The sequence below is a fragment of the Typopeltis vanoorti genome, chromosome 4, assembly GCF_054136105.1.
Source record: "Typopeltis vanoorti isolate ZY-2024b chromosome 4, IOZ_Tvanoo_1.0, whole genome shotgun sequence".
NCBI classification, from domain to species: domain Eukaryota; kingdom Metazoa; phylum Arthropoda; class Arachnida; order Uropygi; family Thelyphonidae; genus Typopeltis; species Typopeltis vanoorti.
Window position 1 is genome coordinate 43,983,816 of NC_143552.1, and position 22,087 is coordinate 44,005,902.

General features: G+C 34.9%; 1 protein-coding gene across 2 annotated transcripts in view; it reads right to left on the minus strand.

The window, feature by feature from the left end:
- LOC150107267 (cytoplasmic polyadenylation element-binding protein 2-like) overlaps positions 1-22,087 on the minus strand; it is a 267,241-nt gene that overhangs the window by 72,736 nt on the left and 172,418 nt on the right. For both annotated transcript variants that reach the window (XM_090391770.1, XM_090391771.1), the window contains exon 4: positions 16,679-16,861. In XM_090391770.1, coding sequence (XP_090247896.1) covers positions 16,679-16,861 — 183 coding nt within the window. The remainder of the gene's footprint in view (positions 1-16,678; positions 16,862-22,087) is intronic.

Here is a 22,087-nt window from a genome sequence, read left to right on the forward strand (position 1 = left end):
TTCACAGAGCTGGATCAAACTGTGAACACTATCTACAAAATGAAGCTGATCAAAATTCTTCATGAAGTAAAAAGGAGAATTAAGTAGGTGGCAGAAGATTTAATTTGCTTATAATTTTTTTCTTCTACATAAATAGCCCAAATTAATAGTTAACTTGATCAAAAGATTAAAAAAAACTTTAGCATTCAAATTCTATATTTCAACCTTTACATTAACGTCATTTTAAGGAACATATACCTAGTGCATTCAAGCAACTAGCACCATATTACTGTTAGTTACAAGAAGTAAAACTAATTAACCTGCCTAGCCTGACTGGTAAAAATTATAATAAAATATTAGTGGTGGTAGGAACAGTATATGGTGCTGGTGTAGATGATGATGGCAGTTGCAGTTTGCTGTAGTTGGCGAGTTGCAGAGTAAGTGTCCTCCCTCGATGAGTCTTTGGACTCCTTGGAGGTGTCACATGATGATAATAATAATAATAAATAAAATAACTAAAGTAAATCTAATAAATAATTAATTATATTAGCCAATCAGAAAATTCTTATTTTTGATATCTGGTTATTAAATCATACTTTTAGTCTTGATACTTTATATCACTGTATTCAACTCATTCTAACCATAAACTTGGCAAATTATAGCTATAATTGTAGTTGCACCATTAAAAAAAATTCTTGCCCTTTTTTCCCCCAACCAGTAGGCATTATATTAATGGAATACTTATTAATTTAAAAATAAATTTAAAAGAATAATCAGACATACCTGGATAACATGACAATCAGGATTGTATTAATATTTAGATGAAATTTTTAAAAAGAACTGAAAAATGATGTGTGGTTGGAAGACAAAGTGAAAACCAAATACTAAATAATGATATCATTATTTACGTATCTGGTTTTCTGATCTTCATTACTTTTTAAAATTTTCATGGTTAAAAAGGTATATATATAAAACCATAAAAACAAATTTTGAAAATTAATAAAGATCAGAATATTTTGGCTGATGAGCTAAGAAGAAAAATGTATTAAAAAACTAGCCAGCATCACGTGTGCTGGTAGTTTTTTTTTTTCTCGTTTTGTTTTTGGTATATCACTGCAAGATAAAAAAAATAAGAAGGTTAGTTATGAGCTTGCCATGTGGTTCCCTAGATAAAAATTAGGTCGCTTTGAGAGTTGAGGAGAGAGTAGTATATTTTATTTAATTGTCAAGAGACTGAGATTAAACAGGCTCTTTGAATGTTTATGGCATGCTGACCAGTATCTTATAGCTAGAGATTCTGAGCATCATTGGAAATCAATAATGAGGCCCATTTCAACATCTGAGATGTGTTCTAATATGGCATGTAAAGCTGTTTCAGTAGTGGGATTTTTGTGACTATTTCTAGTGAGCTTTTGTTTGTGTTTCTTCTTTTTGGTGAGATGTAGATAGTCAGGTATGGGGATATTGCAATCTTAGCAATATTCAATTAGACGTGATTTTAAAGAATGAATATAGTGTATCAGGATGGATCCAATGTAACAGGTATTGAATCCAGGTTAGCAGTTAGTAATGTCAAAGAAGACATGCAATTTACAGACAAAAAATATTGTTGTTGGTGGTGATGATGAGCAGTAGATGGTGTTGATGGTGGTAGTAGTAGTGTCATAGTATGGGAATTAAGTAGTAGTGAAGAGGGTGAGATGTATTTAGTGAAGCAGAGTAGAGTGCCCTCTCCCAATGAGTTGAACTCCCTGGAGGTATCACGTAATAATAATAATAAATCACTCTGTTATTGTGGTTTTAAATTTTAGTAACATTTCTGGTTTAGAAGTGGTGGTAAAGACAATTTTGGACTTTGAATATTTAAAATTGTGTTTGATAGGTTTCTAAATGTTATTGAATATATGGGAATTTTAAGATGGTATTATTATATTTTTCATTGTGGGATGAGGGCATATGAGTTTTGGACTGAATTTTATGGTCTATTAGTTGTTACGGATATTGCCATAAAATGGAAGATATCTGTATTTGATTTCTTGGTTTGAAGCAGTGGGTGAAGATGAGTATTTGTATGCATTAATGAACTGTGTTAATATCACGGATTTTAAAATAAGGATTAAGGGTGATAAGTTTTTTTAAACTCTAATTATCAATGTTTGTGGTAAACTTTAGTATTAATATAATGATCTGATTAGAGTTAAGTTTAGAAAAAAAACTTATGGATATTTTATCTTCATATTCGATAGAGAATTGTAATCTGTAGCTAAAAATGTTTAAAGAGTGGAATGGCTTTTGTATAAAATTATAATTCTCATTATCAATACATAAGACATCAACATATCTACCACAGTAAGAGATAGTGATAGGAAGGGAGAGAGAAATTGTGACTCCATGTAGGCAAGAAAAGTTCAGTGAACCGATTATTAACATTCAAACTCCATGGAGTCAGAGATACATCATGGGAGGTATACACACTAATGCTCATCCAACCATGCCTTAAAATGATTCAATGTGTCAACATTCGCAACACACAGGCAATGCATTCCACTCACCACCCACTCTCCATGCAAAGAACCTGTTCCTTACTCTTCTGCTCACACCCTCTTTATACAGTTTCCAGCAATGGCCTCTTCTACCTCCCCCCCCCCCTCTCATTCTATGAAAAAAAATCTCTTCCATGTCAACCTGATAACAACCCTGACTAGCTTATATGTCACAATCATATCCCCCCATCCCCACCTCATCCTCCTATTCAAAAGATTTTGCAATTTACATTCTCTTAATCTGTCCCTGTGCTCAAAATTCCAAAGACCACTGACAATCTTTGTGACTCTTCTCTGGACCCTTTCCAACATATCCTCGTCACCATGAAAACCCGGCGACCAGATCTGTGCACAATAATCCATATGAGGCCTGATCATGGCGTTATACAATGGCATCATAACCTCTTTATTTCTGCATGTCAGGATCCTACGCATCATTGACATTGTTCGATGTGACGTCTTCACAACTTGTGCACCGTGATCTCTGAATTTCAGGTCCTTGTCCACAACCACTCCCAGATCTCTCATTTTCTCTACCTCCTTTAGAGTTTCCCTACCAAGTGTATACTCTGCAACCCATCGTTGCTTACCAAATTTCAAAACCTTACAACATTGAACTGACTGACTGATAGTTCAACTTACTTACCTGCCCATTCATGCAATCTATTAAAGTCCTCCTGCAACCATAACATCTGCTTGACTCTGCATTGCTCTCTCCCCAATTTTGCATCATCTGCAAACAGCTTATCACTAGCTAAATCCATCCCTATATCATTAATTTGTATATTAATCATTAATATACAAATTTAACAAAATAGTCCCAAAACCGACCCCTGCAGTACACCACTAGTGACCTTCCTCTTACGGGATACTGCACTCCCATTTACAACTTTCTGATATTTATCAGACAGCCAGTGACTGATCCAACTCAGAAGTCTGTTATCCAATCCCATCTGTCTCAATTAATTTATTAGTTAATCATGTGGGAGCCTATCAAAAGCCTTTGCAAAATCCAAGTACACCACTGTATATGCATTTCCCTTGTCCAAGGTATTTGTCACAAGGTGACAAATACCTTGACAAATGCTCTTCTCTTAACAAACCTATACTGATAATCACAAAGAATACTGCTGTTTTCAACCCAATTCTGTATCCTACTTCTCACCAATCTCTCTAGTACCTTCACCATAACTCCAGATGTAAAAATTGACCTATAATTTGAAGATACAGCCTTATCATGTGGAAGAAGGTAAAAGCGTCCCACTTTTACCTTACTTTCCACTCCATTGAAACCTGTGGTGTTGCAAGACTCTTATTAAACAAGCATTCCAATTCTCTTGAACATTTCCTTAAGATGTGTGGTGATATGTCATCAAATCCTATCACCATCAAGACTATTTCCTCAAATATCTCTTGCTCACTCACTCACAATTAAGCCATCCTCTCCTATGTCTTTTAAACTTTAGTTCCTCATGATTCCACCCTGATCAGGATGAAACACCCTTATACACCTTCTGTCCAAAAAGAAACTGAACTTTTGATAGAAAATAAAACACAGGCCAATTATAATTATTCATATCATTTATTTCAATCAACATACTCCCCCTCAGCATCGATACAGCATTTGGCAAGGTCGATGAATTTGTTAAATGAGTTTTTTCATTTATTTATATCGGTTTTTGGGATACTGTTGAGGGCCATGGCTACTGCCACTTGAACGTTTTCAATGGTGTCATATTGCTTTCCTTTCATCATCAAATGAAGTTGGGGGAAGGGAAAGAAGTGACCTGGTGCTAAATCAGGTGAATACGGCAAGTGATCCAACACACAAACTTGGTTTTTGCTCAAAAACCGTCTCACAACATTCAAATGATTAGATGGTGCATTATCGTGCAAAAGTGACCAACTGCCTACATCACAATATCCATGCCATGCGCGACGAATTCTTGCTATCAATGGCTTCAAAACTTCGAGATAAAACTCACCATTCATCGTTTGGCCAGGTGGAATAAATTCTTTGTGGATAATGCCCTTGGAATCGTAGAAACAAATCAGCACTGTCTTTACTTTTGACTTCTCCAAGCGACTTTTTTTTTTCAGATGCCCCTCTTCTGGTGGTCTCCACTCCTCTGGGACTTTGTTTTGGGCTCATACTCAAAACACCACATTTCGTCACCAGTAACAATCATTTTTCAAGGAAGTTTGAGTTCTTACGAGCGGTTTTAATGAGGTCCTTGCAGTGTTCATTTTGATACATTTTTTGATCATCAGTCAACTTGTGGGGAACAAATCGCAAATTCAATTTACGAAGGCCTAAATTCTCAGTCAAAATGTTGTGCACAGTTTATTTTGGAATCCCCAATTCATCTTCAATTAATCTCATGGACGATTTTGGGTTTTCTTTGATGAAATCACGCTCATTTTAGATGTTAACTTCGCTCATTCCAGTTTTTGGATGGTCCGGCTTTTTGTCATCCTCGACCGTCTCACGACCACTTTGAAATTGCTTAAACCACTTGTAAACTCGAGTAAGGGATAAGCATTCATCACCATATGCTTTTTGAAGCATTTCGGTAAAACGTTTACCAAGTTTAACACAAAAGTCAATTGCAGCTCTCAGTTTGAAACTCATTTTCTGACCGTTCTTCAAAACACAGTCACTATAACTCAGCTTCTAATGAAACAAATGTCATAAACAGTTGACACAACACTAATGAAGGTTGCCGCTTTTGACAACAAAAAAGATGCAACAGGTGGCACCCCTAGTTTCTTCTATTTTCGAAAAGTTCTGTTTCTCTTTGGACAGAGGGTGTAAATTGATCACTGAATACTTCAACAATGTCTTCTGCAGCAGTTACCATTCTACCGTTTTCATCCATTAACATCATCTTACCATGATCATTCTTCTACTTGCCACATATCTCAAAAACTAGGGTTTTTCATTTTGTCTCTTTTGCCAATTTCTGCTCATACTGCACTTTTGTTTTCCTTACTAACTGAGTCACTAATGGCGTGTTCTTTATACTCTTCATGTTACTGATAATTACCATTATTCATTATAACTGTGTGTATTTAAGGAAGGAAAGTAACTTGAAATCTTTTCTTCCAATATTGTTAAATTTCTACACATTAAAAATAGTACCTATAAACGATATTCTATTGGCTTTTAGAAGTCAACACACAAAGCAATCTTCAGTTGTTAGGATCAGAGTAACCAATTACACTCAAAACTGTGTCATGTGATATCTTTCAGCGGTGGAACACTTGTAACCAATTGACGGAACACAAGTATTCCGGGGAACACTGGTTAAGAACCACTGCCCTAGAATCTAGTTTACTATGGAAATGGAAACTAATAATAGTTTAGCCTTTCTAGACACCTTGGTAACATGTCAACCGAATGATAACCTGTCCATTTCAGTATACAGGAAACCCACTCACACAAGCAGATGCATATACAAAACTTTTCCATCACCCTGAACAATATGATATCATTAAAATTAAAACACCAACCAAGAGAGCCTATAATCTTTGTTACAATGAGTCCCCTCTTGCAGAAAAACTTATATCATATACACCACACCTTCTCATCTTTGTTACAATGAGTCCCCTCTTGCAGAAAAACTTATATCATATACACCACACCTTCTCATCTAATGGCTCCAGTTCCTACAGTATCAAAAAATAATCAATACTTAATCCAATCCTCAACTTCTTTCATAAAGATTTTAATAACGCTATCACCATCCCCTATGTCCAAGGCACTTCAGAAAAAAAAAATAGCCAGAATCTTAAAAGAAATACAACCACTACACGGCTTTTAAGCCCCACTTGAAACTAGCTACCTTCATCGGCTAAAGACCAAATCCCTCCTCTTTCAGTTTCTTGAATCAATTGGAAAAAGATCACAATGCTCCATCGCAGTAAATTTAGAAAAGAAAGACTGTCTTTAGAATCTGCAGCTGCACTCAGAAATCAGACTAATTTGAATAAATACAATTGCATTAAGTTTCCTAAAATATGGTAAACACTAATACTTCACGATTCCAATTTATATCCTAGGCCACAAACAAGTGCCTGCAAAGGTGTCCCACCTAATTAGGATTAGTCTTTTGTCCATGTGTTTCACTTAGTTTTGTGTTGTCTTTGCGTGTGAATGTTATGTCTCATACTGTACTCCTTGAAGATATCTTAGTGACAGATGAAATATTGGAAGAATCGAATATACTTTTTAATCCATTCTCAGTGCTTTCACTCCTGTTAAACCTCTAACACAAGGTTCAATAACAATTAGAATTAAAGTAAAATTTAAATATGATATTTGCATATAGTGAACAGAAATTATGTATAAGATATGGATGAATAAATCAGCCCAAAAATAATTATACACTAGTGGGCAAAATTGTGGAAACCTTTTGGAAAAAGTGTATTTTTGAGGTTTGATGGTGCATAACACGACTTTTTTTGTGTGTAACACTATAAAATTATATATCAATGGAAAGATAATTTAATCAAGAATGTAATGCAACAAAATTTGTTCAATTATCTGTATTCTATGAAAAGTTATAGCCAAATAAACAGAAAAAAGAAGCACAACTTGCTTAGGTTGATATGAAGTAGCTTTCCTTCATTTGAATGTAGCCAATGAGCATGAGTATTTAGAGAGCGAATCAGGTGTCATCTTGTTTTGGCGATGAGCCAATAAGATCACAGTAGGATTCAGCTACTGATGTCATGTATCGGAGCTGAGAGGAGGACATTTGTAAGTGTGTTATGTGATTGCTATCAAGTTCATTGGGTTTTTTTTTTTTGTGTTCTTTCATTTAGTGAGCTTGTAAAACGTAATAAAATTAAAGAAATGGCAAAGAGTTGATTGGTCACCCAGAAAGCGATATAAAATAGTACTATTAAGTGAACAAGGCTACAGTTATGAAGAAATTAGAAGAAAAATTGGTGGAAACTTAACCAAAGGTGACATTTCTAAATTTTTGAAGAGGTATAAGGAGACTCAGTCACTACAAAACCAGACTGGTAAAGGTGCACAACAGCAAGTGATGATAGAAGAATTGAGAGACTGTGCCTACATGACAGAAGAAAATCATCTGAGTGTATACAAGATGAAATGGTGCAATACAATGTGAAGTTGAGTGCAAGGACTGTTCGGCGGAGACTGCAGGAATTTGGTCTAAATGCTAGAATTCCACGAAAAAAAGACATTTTTATCTCTCAAACAAAGGTTGAAAAGATTAAACTGGGCTAAAACCCATGTTAACTGGACAGTGGAACAATGGGACAGTGTTATTTGGAGTGATGAGACCAAAATCTCCCTGTTTGGTAGTGATGGCATAAAATACGTAAGGAGAAGAATCGGAGAAGATTTGCATCCTGATTGCATTACACCACCGTGAAACACCCACTTAGTGTTATGATCTGGGGTTGTATGACATCAAAAGGTGTGGGCAGAATTTGCGTGATTAATGGGAATATAAATGCGCCAAAATACATAAATGAAATACTTGAGCCCAAACTGAAGCCTTCCGCGCGTGATCTTTTCCAAGATAATGAAGCATTTATATTTCAACAGGATTCAGCTCCATGTCATGTTGCTGCTGTGTGCAAAAAGTGGTTTCAAGATAATCATATTCCACTGCTGGAATGGCCTGGGAATAGCCCAGAATAATCTTAACCCAATCGAAAATCTACGGAGCCGACTAAAGAAACTTGTTAGTCAGCAGCAACCTACCAATAAAACCCAATTAATAGAAGCAACAATTCAATCTTGGTTTCACATTATAACAGCTGCAGAACTAAAAAACTTGGTTCACTCCATGGGAAGGCATTGTAAGACCGTAATTAACGCTAAAGGTTACCCAACTAAGTATTAACTCACATTGTGAGAATTTTTGTATATCTCATTGTTTCTATGTGTTTCACTTTTCTTCTTTATAACTGCTGTTCTAATAAAAAAATCCTTCATAAAAGTTATTGCATTACATTCTTGATTAAATTATCTTTCCATTGATATATAATTTTATGATATCACTCCAAAAAAGGTGGTGTTATGAGCCAAACCTCAGAAATACACTTTTCCAAAAGATTTCCACAATTTTGGCCACTAGTGTAAATACACACACACCCACACCGTATATGTCGGCGTATAAGACGAGGCCTAAATTTTAGGCTATTTTTAAATTTTAAGCTTGTGTCGGTTGTATAAGACGACCACCCCCCAATTTCTGCTTGCTTGTATTAATGCAATGTTAAGTATTGTTGTTATATCCGCTATATCTATGCATATCCATTATTTTTTTGGATAAATACTAAATACTACATAGATTTAGTATTTATGCGAATTACCCTAATTAAAAGGAATCAGCTCCAATTTCAATCAATTATTAATTTTGCATTTTTTTAAATTTTAGGATTATTAAAATTGTTATTTAAAATCATAGAACCAGCAACAAAACAAAGAAAGTATGAAGCTCAATTTAAAATAAGGGTATTGAAATGGCAAAGCAAACTAATAACTGTGCTGCTGCAAGAAAGTTTGGCATAACCGAGAAGATGGTAGGAGAATGGAGGAAGAAAGAAGATATTTTAAAAAATTGCCAAATAAAAAATGTGCGATGAGAACGGGGATCACCCGATGGCTGCAACTGGAAAATCACGTTGCAGAATGAGTATTCGAACAAAGACAGAATGATTATCTTGTTACAAGAAATATGATTACAGCATATGTACTAAAATGGTCAAGATTGAATCTGAATGAAAGTATAGAATTTCAAGCTACTTCAGGACGGTGTAATCATTTTATGAACAGACAAAATCTGGTAATACGACAAAAAATGAAAATTGCTCAAAAACTACCAGCAGATCTTGACCACAAACTTACCAGTTTCCATAAATTTATTATTCAGTTGAGACAAGAACATAAATTTCTATTGTCAAATATTGGAAATATGGATGAAAAAACTCCTATGAGCTTTGATATGATAAGCAATAAAACAGCAGAGTCTAAAGGTAGCAAGAGTGTGCTATTTCGAAGTACAGGTCATGAAAAAACAAGGTTTACGGTTGTGTTGTCATGTTTGGCTGATGGAACCAAGTTAAAATCAATGATCATCTTCAAACGTAAAACTAAACCTAAGATAAAATTTCCTTCAGGTATTTTTGTACATTTTCACGAAAAAGGATGGATGGATGAAAATAGTGTGAAACATGTGACCAGGCAGTATGATGAAGAAATGCAGTTTATTGGTATGGGATATGTTTCGTAATCAGTCTTCTAGAAAAAAATAACACAAAAATTGCTGTTATACCAAGTGGTTTAACTTCTATATTGCAACCACTAGATGTCTGCTTGACCAAACCATTTACAAACGGTGAATCTATGCACGCTGCATCACTTGATATGTTGTGCAATTTTGTGATCAAAGCATGGAATAAAGTATAAGTAGAGACTGTAATAAAATCATTTAAAAAGTGTAGTATCTCTAGTCTTATGGATGGTACGGAAGATGATCTGTTGTGGGCACTGATGATGATGAAAATGAAATCAATTCACTGGATTCGAACTGGAATCCATATGACGATCATTTAAACAATGAATCTGAAGAACTATTTTCAACAGATGAAGAAAATTAACACGAAAATTGTGGTTAATAATTATTGTTTTTTTTAAGACTTGCATCTATTGTAATATTTTAAATAAATTTATGTAACAAAAATTAATCTGATTTGTTTATAAACACTGCCTATTTTCTTATATAACAATGTATTGTAACTACCTAAATCAGTGGTTCTTAACCTTTTCAAAGTCACGGAACACTTTGATTATAAGAAAAATTTGGGGAACACCAAGAGCATTAGGGTCATAAAACTAACAAACTAACAATAAAAATATGCATGGACTTGCTTTTTTATAAAAATGGAACTTATTTTAATGCAATACTTGAGTTTGTCGGCTTTCAGCAATATCAGGTCTAATATGTGATATAACTACCCTTATCTCCTTGTATATTAGTAAGTCTTTCACGCGTTTTTGTTTTTATATGGGCTAATATTGAGAAACCATGCTCACACAAACATAATGTTAAGACACACACACACACACACACACACAAAAGTAACAAAATTTTCAGTGCCCTTGTGGAGAGAGCTGGGTATTTGGCTTGGACAAAAATCCAAAATTCCTCAAGAGTTATTTCAGAGAATTTCATTTTTAGAGTACGATCCGTTGGCAAGGTAACTAATTGTTCTTGTAACGAAAATTCACAACTCGATGTATTAACTGTTCCAAATGACGTTCGACAGATAGCCTTTGTCAATTCAGATGGCTGTGCTGAGAACATCTATATTCTTTCCACCCTCCTTTCCGATTCCCACCAATGTCTTAAGCCTTTGTTTATGGCTTCCTTGGACCTTCAGAAAGCCTTTGATAGTGCTTCTCTTCCTGCTATTTTAAGAGCACTATTTCAGGCTGTCCAGTTTCTTTTCTTTTATGTTTTAGAGTTACTCTAATAATTCTCTTATTATTAATATTGGGGCCTGTGCAACTAATATTCCTGCAGTTCAAGTTGTTCGTCAAGGTGGCCCTGTATCCCCTCTTTTCTTTAACTGCATCATTGATGAGTTTCTTTGTTCTCTACCTAACCATATTGGTTACTCTCTTGATGCATCTTCTTTTAATGCTATGGCTTTTGCGGACAACTTTATTCTCGTGGCCTCCACTAAGGTAGGCCAGCAGGAACTCCTTGACTAGGCAGTCAGCTTCTTTCATGTTAGAGGTCTTACCATAAATGTAGAAAAGTCTTGCTCATTAGCACTTGTCCCTTTGGGGCATGACAAGCAGCTAAAGGTCAAAAATATTGAGTTTTTTCCTGCATGATAGGCCATTGCATTGCTTACTGTCCTGGAGGAATGGAGATACCTTGGAATCTTCTTTACACCAAAAGGAAAGTCTTCTATTCCCTTCTCTTTAGAAAATGCTTTGTCATCTTTAAGAAAAGCTCCTCTCAAACTCCAGCAAAGGCTTTTCCTCCTTTCAAATTATTTGCTCCCTAGGTCTATCATAAGTTGATAGTCGGGTGTACCTATGTCTCAGTACTGTCCCATATGAATAGGGCTATTTGCTCTGCTGTTCGTTCATGGCTAAGGCTTCCGTTAGTTACTCCTGTTGCCTATTTTCATGCCATGGTGAAGGATGGTGGCTTGGTATCCCTTCTCTCTGCTGGCTTATCCCACACTTCTGTTATAAAAGAATTAGGAAATTAGAAATATCCACTTCTCAAATTTGCAGAGATGTATTTCACTGTCATATGATCCAGGAAGATCTTTGGCAGACTGCATCAGCAGAGCATAAGAAATGGGCTACTCAACTATATAGATCTGTTAATGGTGCATTACTTTATGGATATAATCTAGTACCTCCCCAGCATCAATGGGTACGAGACTCCTACCTACTTACGAATTTATTGACTTAATCAGGGCTATAATCAACGCCCTGCCCACGAGGGCCCATACAACTCATGGCCATAGAGGTGACATAAGTTGTAGGGCAAGTTGCCACTACAGTGAAACACTTTCTTGTATTATCCAATGTTGTTTTCGAACTCATGGTATTCGGGTGAAGCAGCATGAAGCCGTAGTCTCCATATTAAATAACTGGTTGAAAAACAAAAGTTGGGAGACTGCGGTTGAACTGCACTATAGGACTACAGCTGGTATCAAAAAGTCTGATTTAATTGCAAAGAAGGGTGAAAGAGTGGGTTATTGATGCATAGATAGTGGGTACTGGATGCCCACTTGTTGTCAGTCATAGGAACATGGTCTCATATTATGGGCAGAATATAGATCTTGCTCGACAGATTGAAGAGGAATTTGGGGCAGCTCCTCATTTCACTAGTGCTACCATCTCCCTTCATGGTGTATGGTGCAATGAGAGTTACGAAGACTTGACTTCTATAGGCATTATTTTGGCAGACATTAAAATCTTGTCGCTTAGAGCTTTGCAGGGCACACTGGTAGCTTGGCGTCGTCACCAACAAATGACTTCTAGAATACCTTGTACTGGCGTGGGATAGATCTTGATGTATTTTGGCTTCAGCTTTCTGGCCTTATTGGGGCAAAGGCCTTTGCTCAGGTAGATCATAGTATGTAGCACTATAGTATGTATGAAGATTTTTAAAATAAAATCTATTGTCATTCCACTGGACTTCATTTAACAGTCTGTTATTCTAAATCTTTTTTTTTTACTTCCTATTTGTGTATATTCCCTATGAAAAAGTGGTTAAACTTAAGTACATGAGAAGTATTCTTAAACTAAAGATTAAATTATCAGTAATCTGTAGACCAAGCATAGAACTGTTTCAAGCTATTTCTCTAATAAGCAGTGGTCTTGCTTATACAATTTTCATTTGCTGCCTAGACATTTACAAAAATCCGTGCTCTCAGCAGGAGTCAGACCTACAGCCTGTTGTTTGAGGCAGGAAGAAGCGTCCAGTACCCAACTAGGACAGCAAATATGTATGAAGTTTTCAAATTTGATGAAATTAAATGCAAATGACAAAGTGGACAATACTGCTGGTTTTTTAAAATTATATAATTATTATATTTTTATTTTTATGAAGTTTCAAGTTTATTTTACACATGAATTGCTAGCATGGCTGACTGAGTGGTTAGTGTATCTGCTCTCCAACCAACAGGCAGGTGGTTTGAATCCCAGTGAGCATGGATTTATGTCTTTAGATGGAAGATGAATTTGATTGCAGGTGTGAGACCAATTCACTGCTTATTGGAGGCCTGAAGTGGCTTAAAAAAGTCATGTTTGGTCTCTAGAGCAGGGATTCCCAGACTATATGTAAAAACTAAATAAAAATATATAATCAATAAAAACAGAATTTAAAAAAATCCTTGGCTCACCCATAGTCCAAACATACTATAGGTTTATAAATAAACCTTTCAATGGTGAAAAGCACATAAAAATTCGACTGAAAACAGAAAGTTTCATGTGTTGTTGGATTTGCATTATCAGGGGAGCAAGACTTGTATTAAAAAAAAAAAAAAAGAAGAAAGAAATGACCAGTTACAGAGTGGATCCCCCACCACCACCAACTTCAACAGTCTAGTACTGAGTAATGAGAGTGACAAAAAACATCAGATTAAATAATGTGCAAGCATTCAAACAAAACTAGTTGTTGCTGTCAAGTTCGGAGGCATAACGCTTGTCATATCCTATATCTGCAATTATTTATACAAGTCTTGTATCACTGATGATGCAAGTCTGGCAACTTACAAAAATTTTGTTTTTGCAAAATTTAATTCTTATTAACAAATGTGTGGACTCCATAAATCAAATTAATATTTACTATACCACAAAAATATTAGATGTCATCTAGAAGCTCGCGGTGAGTCGTTATGATCTAAAGTTTAGAAAGAGCTTGCACCTAAACATAAAATTCAATTTAGAACTGGAGGATAACAGAAAACTACTGTTCTTTGACATCCATCCTTCTCAAAATGTCTGAGGAAGAAAAAGGATCTTTTTAGTATACAGAAACCCAACCGGAAGTGGAATGCTGCTTCACACCACCATCCATTACAAAAGATGGATGTGATAAAAACATTATGGGACAGAGCCTACAACAAGAGAAAGGAATGAAGAACTCTGATACATGAGGCATACTCTCTCCCTCAATGGGTATGAACCAAGACAATTAATGGAATATTAGACACTTCTGACAGTTCCCTCTAATAAATAAGATTTTTTTAAAAATGCAGCCACTTTGCCCTGCATTACAAATGGTATAGATGCAGTAATGCTTTGTAATTGCAATATTAAAGTGGATTCTATCCTAATGTACAAGATTTCTAGGTTCTTATATCCACCGAAACCCTTACACCTGCCAATAAAGAAACTTTGTGTTTATAAAATTGTTTGTTCGTGTATCGTTTGCTATGTTGGTCAGATGGGACAATCTGGAGTTACATGTTCTAACATGCAGATATCTCCAGATTGTCTCATCTAGAATGAAAAAGAAAAGAGAAGGAAGCATAGATTGGGATTATCCTTCTGCAAAACAAATATATGCTAGCAAGTATTTTTGGCAAAAAACAGAAATGCTCCTTATAACTACACAGCATAACAAAAACTAAGGTTAAATCCTACACAATGTTTGGTCTGCAGTCATCAGAAATTAACAACTGCAGATATGGGATAAGACTATGGTGACCATATTTTTTTGGAGAAAATAAAGAACAAATCAGAAATTGTTTCATAATAAAAAAAAGCAGGTTGTGTTTTTTTCACTAAAACTAAAAAGTTTAAACATTTATTATAAAATATAAGCATATACACAGCATTTTAAACAGTCATGCTATTACTTAAAAAAATTTAATTTTAATACTTTTCACAAGAATGAACTTTTTTTAAATAAATCAGGTTTGTGTTTTAAAAATTCATAAAACTGTATACAATTCATGTCAAAGTTGCATTTTTTTGGTATAAATGCAGGCTTTTGATGTTTCAATTTTTAATTGGGTTTTTTCACTGGTCCACATATTGTTCACTAATGAAAATACTCGTTCAGTGGGTCATTAGATACAGGGGGGGGCATAAGCAAAGTTCAACGATTTCTAAAATGTTTTTAAAAGATGCATGTTTACAAACTCCCTACGTGAAGAATTAATGTTGAGCCAAAGTACACTAGTGACAACTCAACTTCAAGATGTCCACTCACTCCCACCACAGCTTCTACGCTACACACACACACCAACGACGCAGTCATATATGCCGCGCCGCTAGCAAGTGCTGGTGAAATGATTTTCATGTTTCTATGGGCTGTGTGCTAAGTGCCAATATTCAATTTACTATTTCAATTCACAAAATAAAGGACAAAATGGCTATTTTAGAAAAAAAATAAGTCTAAAGGACAGAGAAGGGAAATAAAGGCTTGTCTTCTTAAATAAAGGATGTATGGTCACCATAGATATGACACAAATGATGTCTTAGAACACAACAGCAGCAGCAGCAGCATGTAGCTTTCTTCAAATGCTTGCACATTATTTAATCCAACGGGTTTTTTTGTCACTTGTTATACTAGACTGTTGAAATTGGTGAAAAAAAAGCTTGACATGTGTAACTGGTTTCTTTAGGTTTTTTTTTTTTTTTGATTTTTATACAAGACTTGTACCCCTGACAATATAAATCCAATCACTTATGAAACATTTATTTTTTAGTTAAACAAAATCTAATTCTCATTAACAAAACACGTGGTCTCCAACCAGAAGTCGAATGAAAAAAATCCAACTTTCTAATTAAAAAAATATACCGCATTTTTCGATAGATAGCGCACACCCCAACATTTTCATCACTTCTTTTGCTGTATAGATAATGTGCATATGCCAACTACCAGTAGAGTTAGGAATACAGACAGGGAATGGAGGAATTCTTTAAAAGCACGTGCGGCGTTGGTAGTAGTGTCGATTTTTTTAATTCAAAATTTTACAATTTTCACATTATCGGGGAGCACTGTGACATTACTACGACTTTTTGTGTGACCCGAAAGATAACTTGTGTGGGCTGCATCGTTCTCTTGTAACTAGTTGAAATTACAAGAAAATTGTTGAGGAGAAACAATTTTCAAAAGAAAGACTATTCCAAAAGGGTGCGATTCCAAAGATATTACTGTTACTGCTAATGATAAAGGTTGGATAAATTCCGAGGTTATGAAATTTTGGTTGGCGAATGTGTGGCGAAAGAAAAAAATGGCATTTTTCAACCCAAAATCTTTGTTAGTGTTGGATTCGTGTAGGGCACACACGACAGCAGAAGTTAAAACAATTGTGAGTATTCCAAATTGTCCGTCATTGATTAGGAAGCTGAAGAAATACCAAACAAAATTTTTAACGCAATTGATTCTTTCAATATTGAGTGAAGAATTTTTTGGATTTGAATAGTGTAATGTTCAATAAATATTAAGTAATACTTCTACCTTAGTTTTGTTATTACATTTGATTTACCTCTCATACCTTTCAAATGTATACCACACATGTTCATTTTTAACAAATTTAGACTTTTTTTGTATAGATAACGCGCATGTTATCTATCGAGAAATATGGTATATCACAATTCACTATTCACAACACATGCAACTTACCTTCATCTATATCTGGAGGAAGTCCTCCTACAAATACTTTCCTTGAATAGCGTTCTCCACTTTCTGGTCCACTCTGAGATTTTGGCGAATGAAGTGATGAATTAAGTGAAGGTACAATTTGATCTATGTGACCATCATCTAGTAAATGGTTGTCATCCAAGCCAGTGAAGAAAGGAGATTTTCCTGAAGGAGAATTAATAATTTACTTCATACAATAACTGTAAAACTCAGCTATGTATTATTCAACTGAAAAATAGTTTAAGAATGGACCAATGATGGAAGTTATCCAATGAAAATCTCCTTCTGCATAAAGAAATGTGTATAAAGTAGTTATTTTCACTTGAATAATCACATCAAGTGACCATGCTCCTGCTATTGGGCTTTCAAATATGCATTTATTTACCCAGATAAAATACTCAACTATATTTCAGTAATTTCTTTAAAAAGAATTCTAATGAAGTTAATATTATATAAGCTGGTCATGAGAAGACTTAACACATCAATTTGTTGATAGTGATATCTTCAGACTAGTCAGACACACACACACAGGAGATCTGAAACAGAAAGTGACTGTAATCTAATGTTGAGCAGGATAAGAATGAGGATCTTGCTGAAAGGAAAAATGTACTAATCATCTGAAAAGAATCAAAGTCAAAATATAAACATGTGAATTGTAGGTGCAAATAAATGAAAAAGTGAAAGAATTTTGATAATAAGAACCAAACCTAAGCAAGTGACAAAATCTGAAGAAAACACCGATGCAGCCAGAAAAGCACATAAAGTCATCTGTAAGGACAGACAATAACTCCATGATGAAAGCAAAAGAAGCAGTCTATGAAAAAGAAGAAACCATATAAAAAAGTTCTCTGCCAATTCATAGAGAAGATCTTGGAAAGAATCTAGAAGAAAATAAATACGAATGTTGTCAATTGTTTTGAAGGTTACTAAGAAGCTTAATGGAGAGAAGGATATATCACAAAAAAAAAAAAAAAAAAAAAAAAAAAAAAAAAAATATATATATATATATATATATATATATAAAGATGAGATAAAAAGTGAATACAAGAATATTCTGGACATTTGGAGTAATTTATTTTAAAAAATTATTAAATGAGATAATTCACTGCCCAACAAGATGTGGATTTAACCACTGTGGCATATGCAAAATTCCTTAAGTTGTAGATGATTTTAGTGCCTAATAAGAGGCTGCCAATTACCTTATTACAGAACAAATGAAGTTACTCGAAAAAGTAAAATGTTTGGTCTGTAGATGAGAGAAGGCTCAATAACTCTTAACCCAGCCACAGCTAAAACATAACATAGTGCATGCACCTTTTTTTTGCAGGTGCAAAATTTTATTATGTCTAGTGATTTAGAAATTCCCAGAGGGTATGCAATCCTCCATATACTGTTAACTGGCTGGTGATGCATAATAACAACTTCTCCCAATCAAGTCAATTCCACCATTTTGTAATATGGTCTGTTTCCACAAAACAGTGTTTTGTGAGGTGAGTACTGCTGTCTTATATGTACATCTTCCCTCAAGTGAGGAAATGCCAACTAGATCTTCACATGGTAAATGTCTTTCAATAGCTAGTGCAACACCAATTGACCACAGCAGACATGAAGCGATTACTGCACATTTCATTTCCAGAGCAAGGTCTCCAAGTTTGTTCCCCTGAGCAGTGTTATTAATAAATTCTGGAAGAAGCACCTTTTAAATTTTTAAAGGCCCAGCAGTGAAGATGTTTCTGCAGATCTGGCTGCTGGACATTATACAGGGCCGAACCCAAAAGTAAAGTGTCTGGAATCTTATCAATTGCCCTGCTACAGCTTACTCCGTTATGTCACGTCTAGAGGGAATCCGAGTATGGCAGCATGTGGCAAGTCTTATTGAGGCCACACTAGGAATGGAATCTCAGTGCTCCCTCTATGGGAGTAATGAGCACAAGTCACCAACTCTACCATGAAAGAAAACCAAACAAATACTGGTGTCACTGTGGATGTAAAAAATAAATCATGAAAGCTATAATAGAAATTGCAAAAAATAACCAAAAAAGACAAATCACCAAAATTTCATCCAATAAACATTTCTAAATTTATTTCCCTAACATATGGAGCATCAATGCAAACATTAATAATATACATCACTGCTAGCAGGCATCTAAACCTCTATTTTCCTAATCAAATTCTAAATGGCCACCTCAGCTATTCCAACTAAATCTTGCACAATGCTTTCCATAGAAAGGGATGAAAATGTGCTTTTGTCAAAGTTTTGTCACTGCTAAAGGTTATTAAAAACCTGGAACCTCTGCTTTACAATTTGCTTTAGCTCAAGATTATTTCCTTATCTGACTTTATAGCTCCCATTTGCTGCTCTAATTCAGGCAACCATGGTGTCCTCTGACTACTTATCTTTCAAAGTTGATTTTATACAGTTTAATTACCCAAATTGTGAGATTATTTTCCTAGGAAATAAACATTCACAGCACAAAATGGCTCTCCTTCTATTACTTCACAGATCAGGATGTAAGGGAAGTTAAATCATTTCTATCAGTCATGATTTGAGAAATACTTAAAACCAGAATACCAGATAATGCCTCACTAAAAACAACACTAAGAGAGGAAAAGTACATTCATTAAACCTGCTATTATTTTGCTGGTTTTCTAGCATCATTATTAAATTCCTTATGTACCCTAAGTGGGTGCACAGGATAATTATGATAGCACTACACAAAAAAGTTATGTGATTACTAACTTCTGATCAACAATTTTCATCCAAATTAATCTGTTATCTGGCAAAATTCCAATATATTTCTGTCTTTTAGGGTGCTTTTAACAGTATCAATCATCTACATCTTGGTCTTCCTCTGGGTCTTTTTCCTGCCAACCAGGCAAAGAACACTTGTTTTGCTAATCTTTCCTCTCTCTCATTCTGTTTAAGTGATTATACCACCTGAGATTAGTTCTACTAACAATGTTAGTATTGAGGAATAATTCAAACCTATATCCTCATTTTTAATGCAATACTGCCATCTGTTCACTCCACTAATCTTTCTCAGAAGTCTCATATCAAAGGTTTCCAGTCTTTGATCAAGTGTTTTATTTCTAACCTAGCTCTCAGATTCATAAGTTAAAATTGGTTTGAACATTGTCTTGTATACAGCTAGTTTAGTGTTTTGACTAATTTCTTTCTTATTCCATATAAATTTATTCAGCTAACTTCCTACCATACCAATTTTACTAATTCTGTTGCCTATTTCCATATTTAATTTGCCATCTTCATTAAAAATTGTGCCTAAACAGCTGAAATGTTTTATTTGTTCTATAGGTTACCATTCAGGATACAGTTGATGTTTTCAATATTTCACCCTATTTTCATTGTCTTGCTATTACTGATTTTTATACCCAATTTATTACAACAGTTATTCAATTTAGTCAGGGAATCTGGCAGACTTATAATGGATTTATTCAGGAAATCACCTGGATAAAGAAAAGAGTTAACATTGCCAATTTTGATATTCAGATTTAATACCACTTTTCTTCATAATGTAGTCCAACAGTAGAGATAATGCATACCATTGTCACCCACCTGATTTATATTTCCTTCAGTTCTAACTACTGACTTTCAGCTTAAATAGAAACCATGTATTGCTCAATATATATTTCCATTTACTTACACCACATAACTACAGCATTTTGAAGAGCTTTCCTCCTGGCACCTTGTCATATGCCTTTTCCAGATCTACCAAACTTAAATACAAATCCTTATTATATTCCCAACATTTCTCTACTATTTGTCTTAAAGTGAAAATCTGATCCTGACAACCTCTATTTGGCCTGAATCCAGTTTGTTCTTCACCAAGCTTCCCTTCCACAATTTTTCTTAGCCATTTTTCAAGTATATTGCATAAATCTTACCAGAAACTCAGTAGGGAAATGCATCTGTAATTCTCGCATTCAGTTTTATCTCTATTTTTACAGATGGTACTATGAGAGCTGTACTCTAATCATCTGGAATTCTACCCTCCGAATAGACCTTCTGAATCATGCAATGCCACTGTAAAACTTTTATACCTCCATATTTGAGCATTTCTGGCCAAATTTCATCTATTCCAACTGCCTTTCCACATTTTAGGTTTTTGATGACTTTTTCTACTTCAAGTATGGATATGCATTCCTGTTGGGAATTTTCTAAGACAGTGCTAACACTGCTTGTTTCATTTAGTAGTCTTTCAAAGTAATTACTCTAAACCTCTATTATATCTTTATCTTCAGTTTTCATGTCACTTTTATCATCTGATTCCTTTTACAGTACTTATTCCTTTATTTCTAAGCTTTTTGTAAAGCCCCAAGCTAAACGAAAGAGATGTTCTCATCACTTTCGTTTAGCTAGTTTACACAGTGTTTCACTTTCTTACATTTTTCTCTGTATTCTCTAAGAGCACAAGCTGACTTACCTGACAGGAACTTCCCATATGCTTTCTTCTTTTCTTTCATAACTCCACCATGGAGTTCTGATTTTTCTATCCTTACAGACAATGACCACATGCCTCTCTGGCTGAATCAATCAATGTTTTCTTCAGTATTTGCCAATGAATCTCCAAGGTTTGGTTTTTGTTTTCAAATTCTTTCATTTTGTCTTCGATAATGTTTGTGTATTTGAGTCTACAGTTCACCTCTGAAAGCTGCTCAACTTTGATTTGTTTTAAAGCATTCTAACACATTCTCCTTTTCAATAAATACCCGGCCTGGTTGGCCGAGTGGTTAGCATATCTGCTCTCCAGCCAAAAGGCTGCAGGTTCGAATCCCACCGTGGATATGGATGTTTGTGCTTGTCTGTGGAAATACTAGTGGTGGCCAGCAGTATATGGCATTGGTGTAGTTGCAGTCAGGTGGTGGAGACAGAGTTGTAGAGCAGGTGCCCTCCCTCGATGAGTCTTTGGACTCCCTGGAGGTGTCAAGTAATAATAATAATATGAAATTCAATTTTATCATTCTCAAAACTAAATAGTAATAACTTCCTATTTCAAATCTTCTGTATACTCTTGTGTCCTGAACCAGTGGGAAAACATCACTATCAATATAACATAGTCAATGAGATTTTTCTTATTTCTTACATCTTCTCTTCATGTAAATTTGCACACATTTCTATGTTGGAACACAGTGTTAGTAATAACTAATCCATGTCCTGAACAGAAACACAATAGGCTTTACTATTATTACTAGCTTTGCACTTTTCTCCAAATTTTCCCAAAACATTCTTATATGTCTGGCAATCATTTCCTTTTTTCATTGTGCCAGCTGCCTTCTCCAAGGCTTCAAAAAATTCCCCCATTCCTTCCTTGGTAGAACAATCTGTGAGACCATAAGCACAAATAAGTCTCATTGTCCTGTTCCCCAATCTGG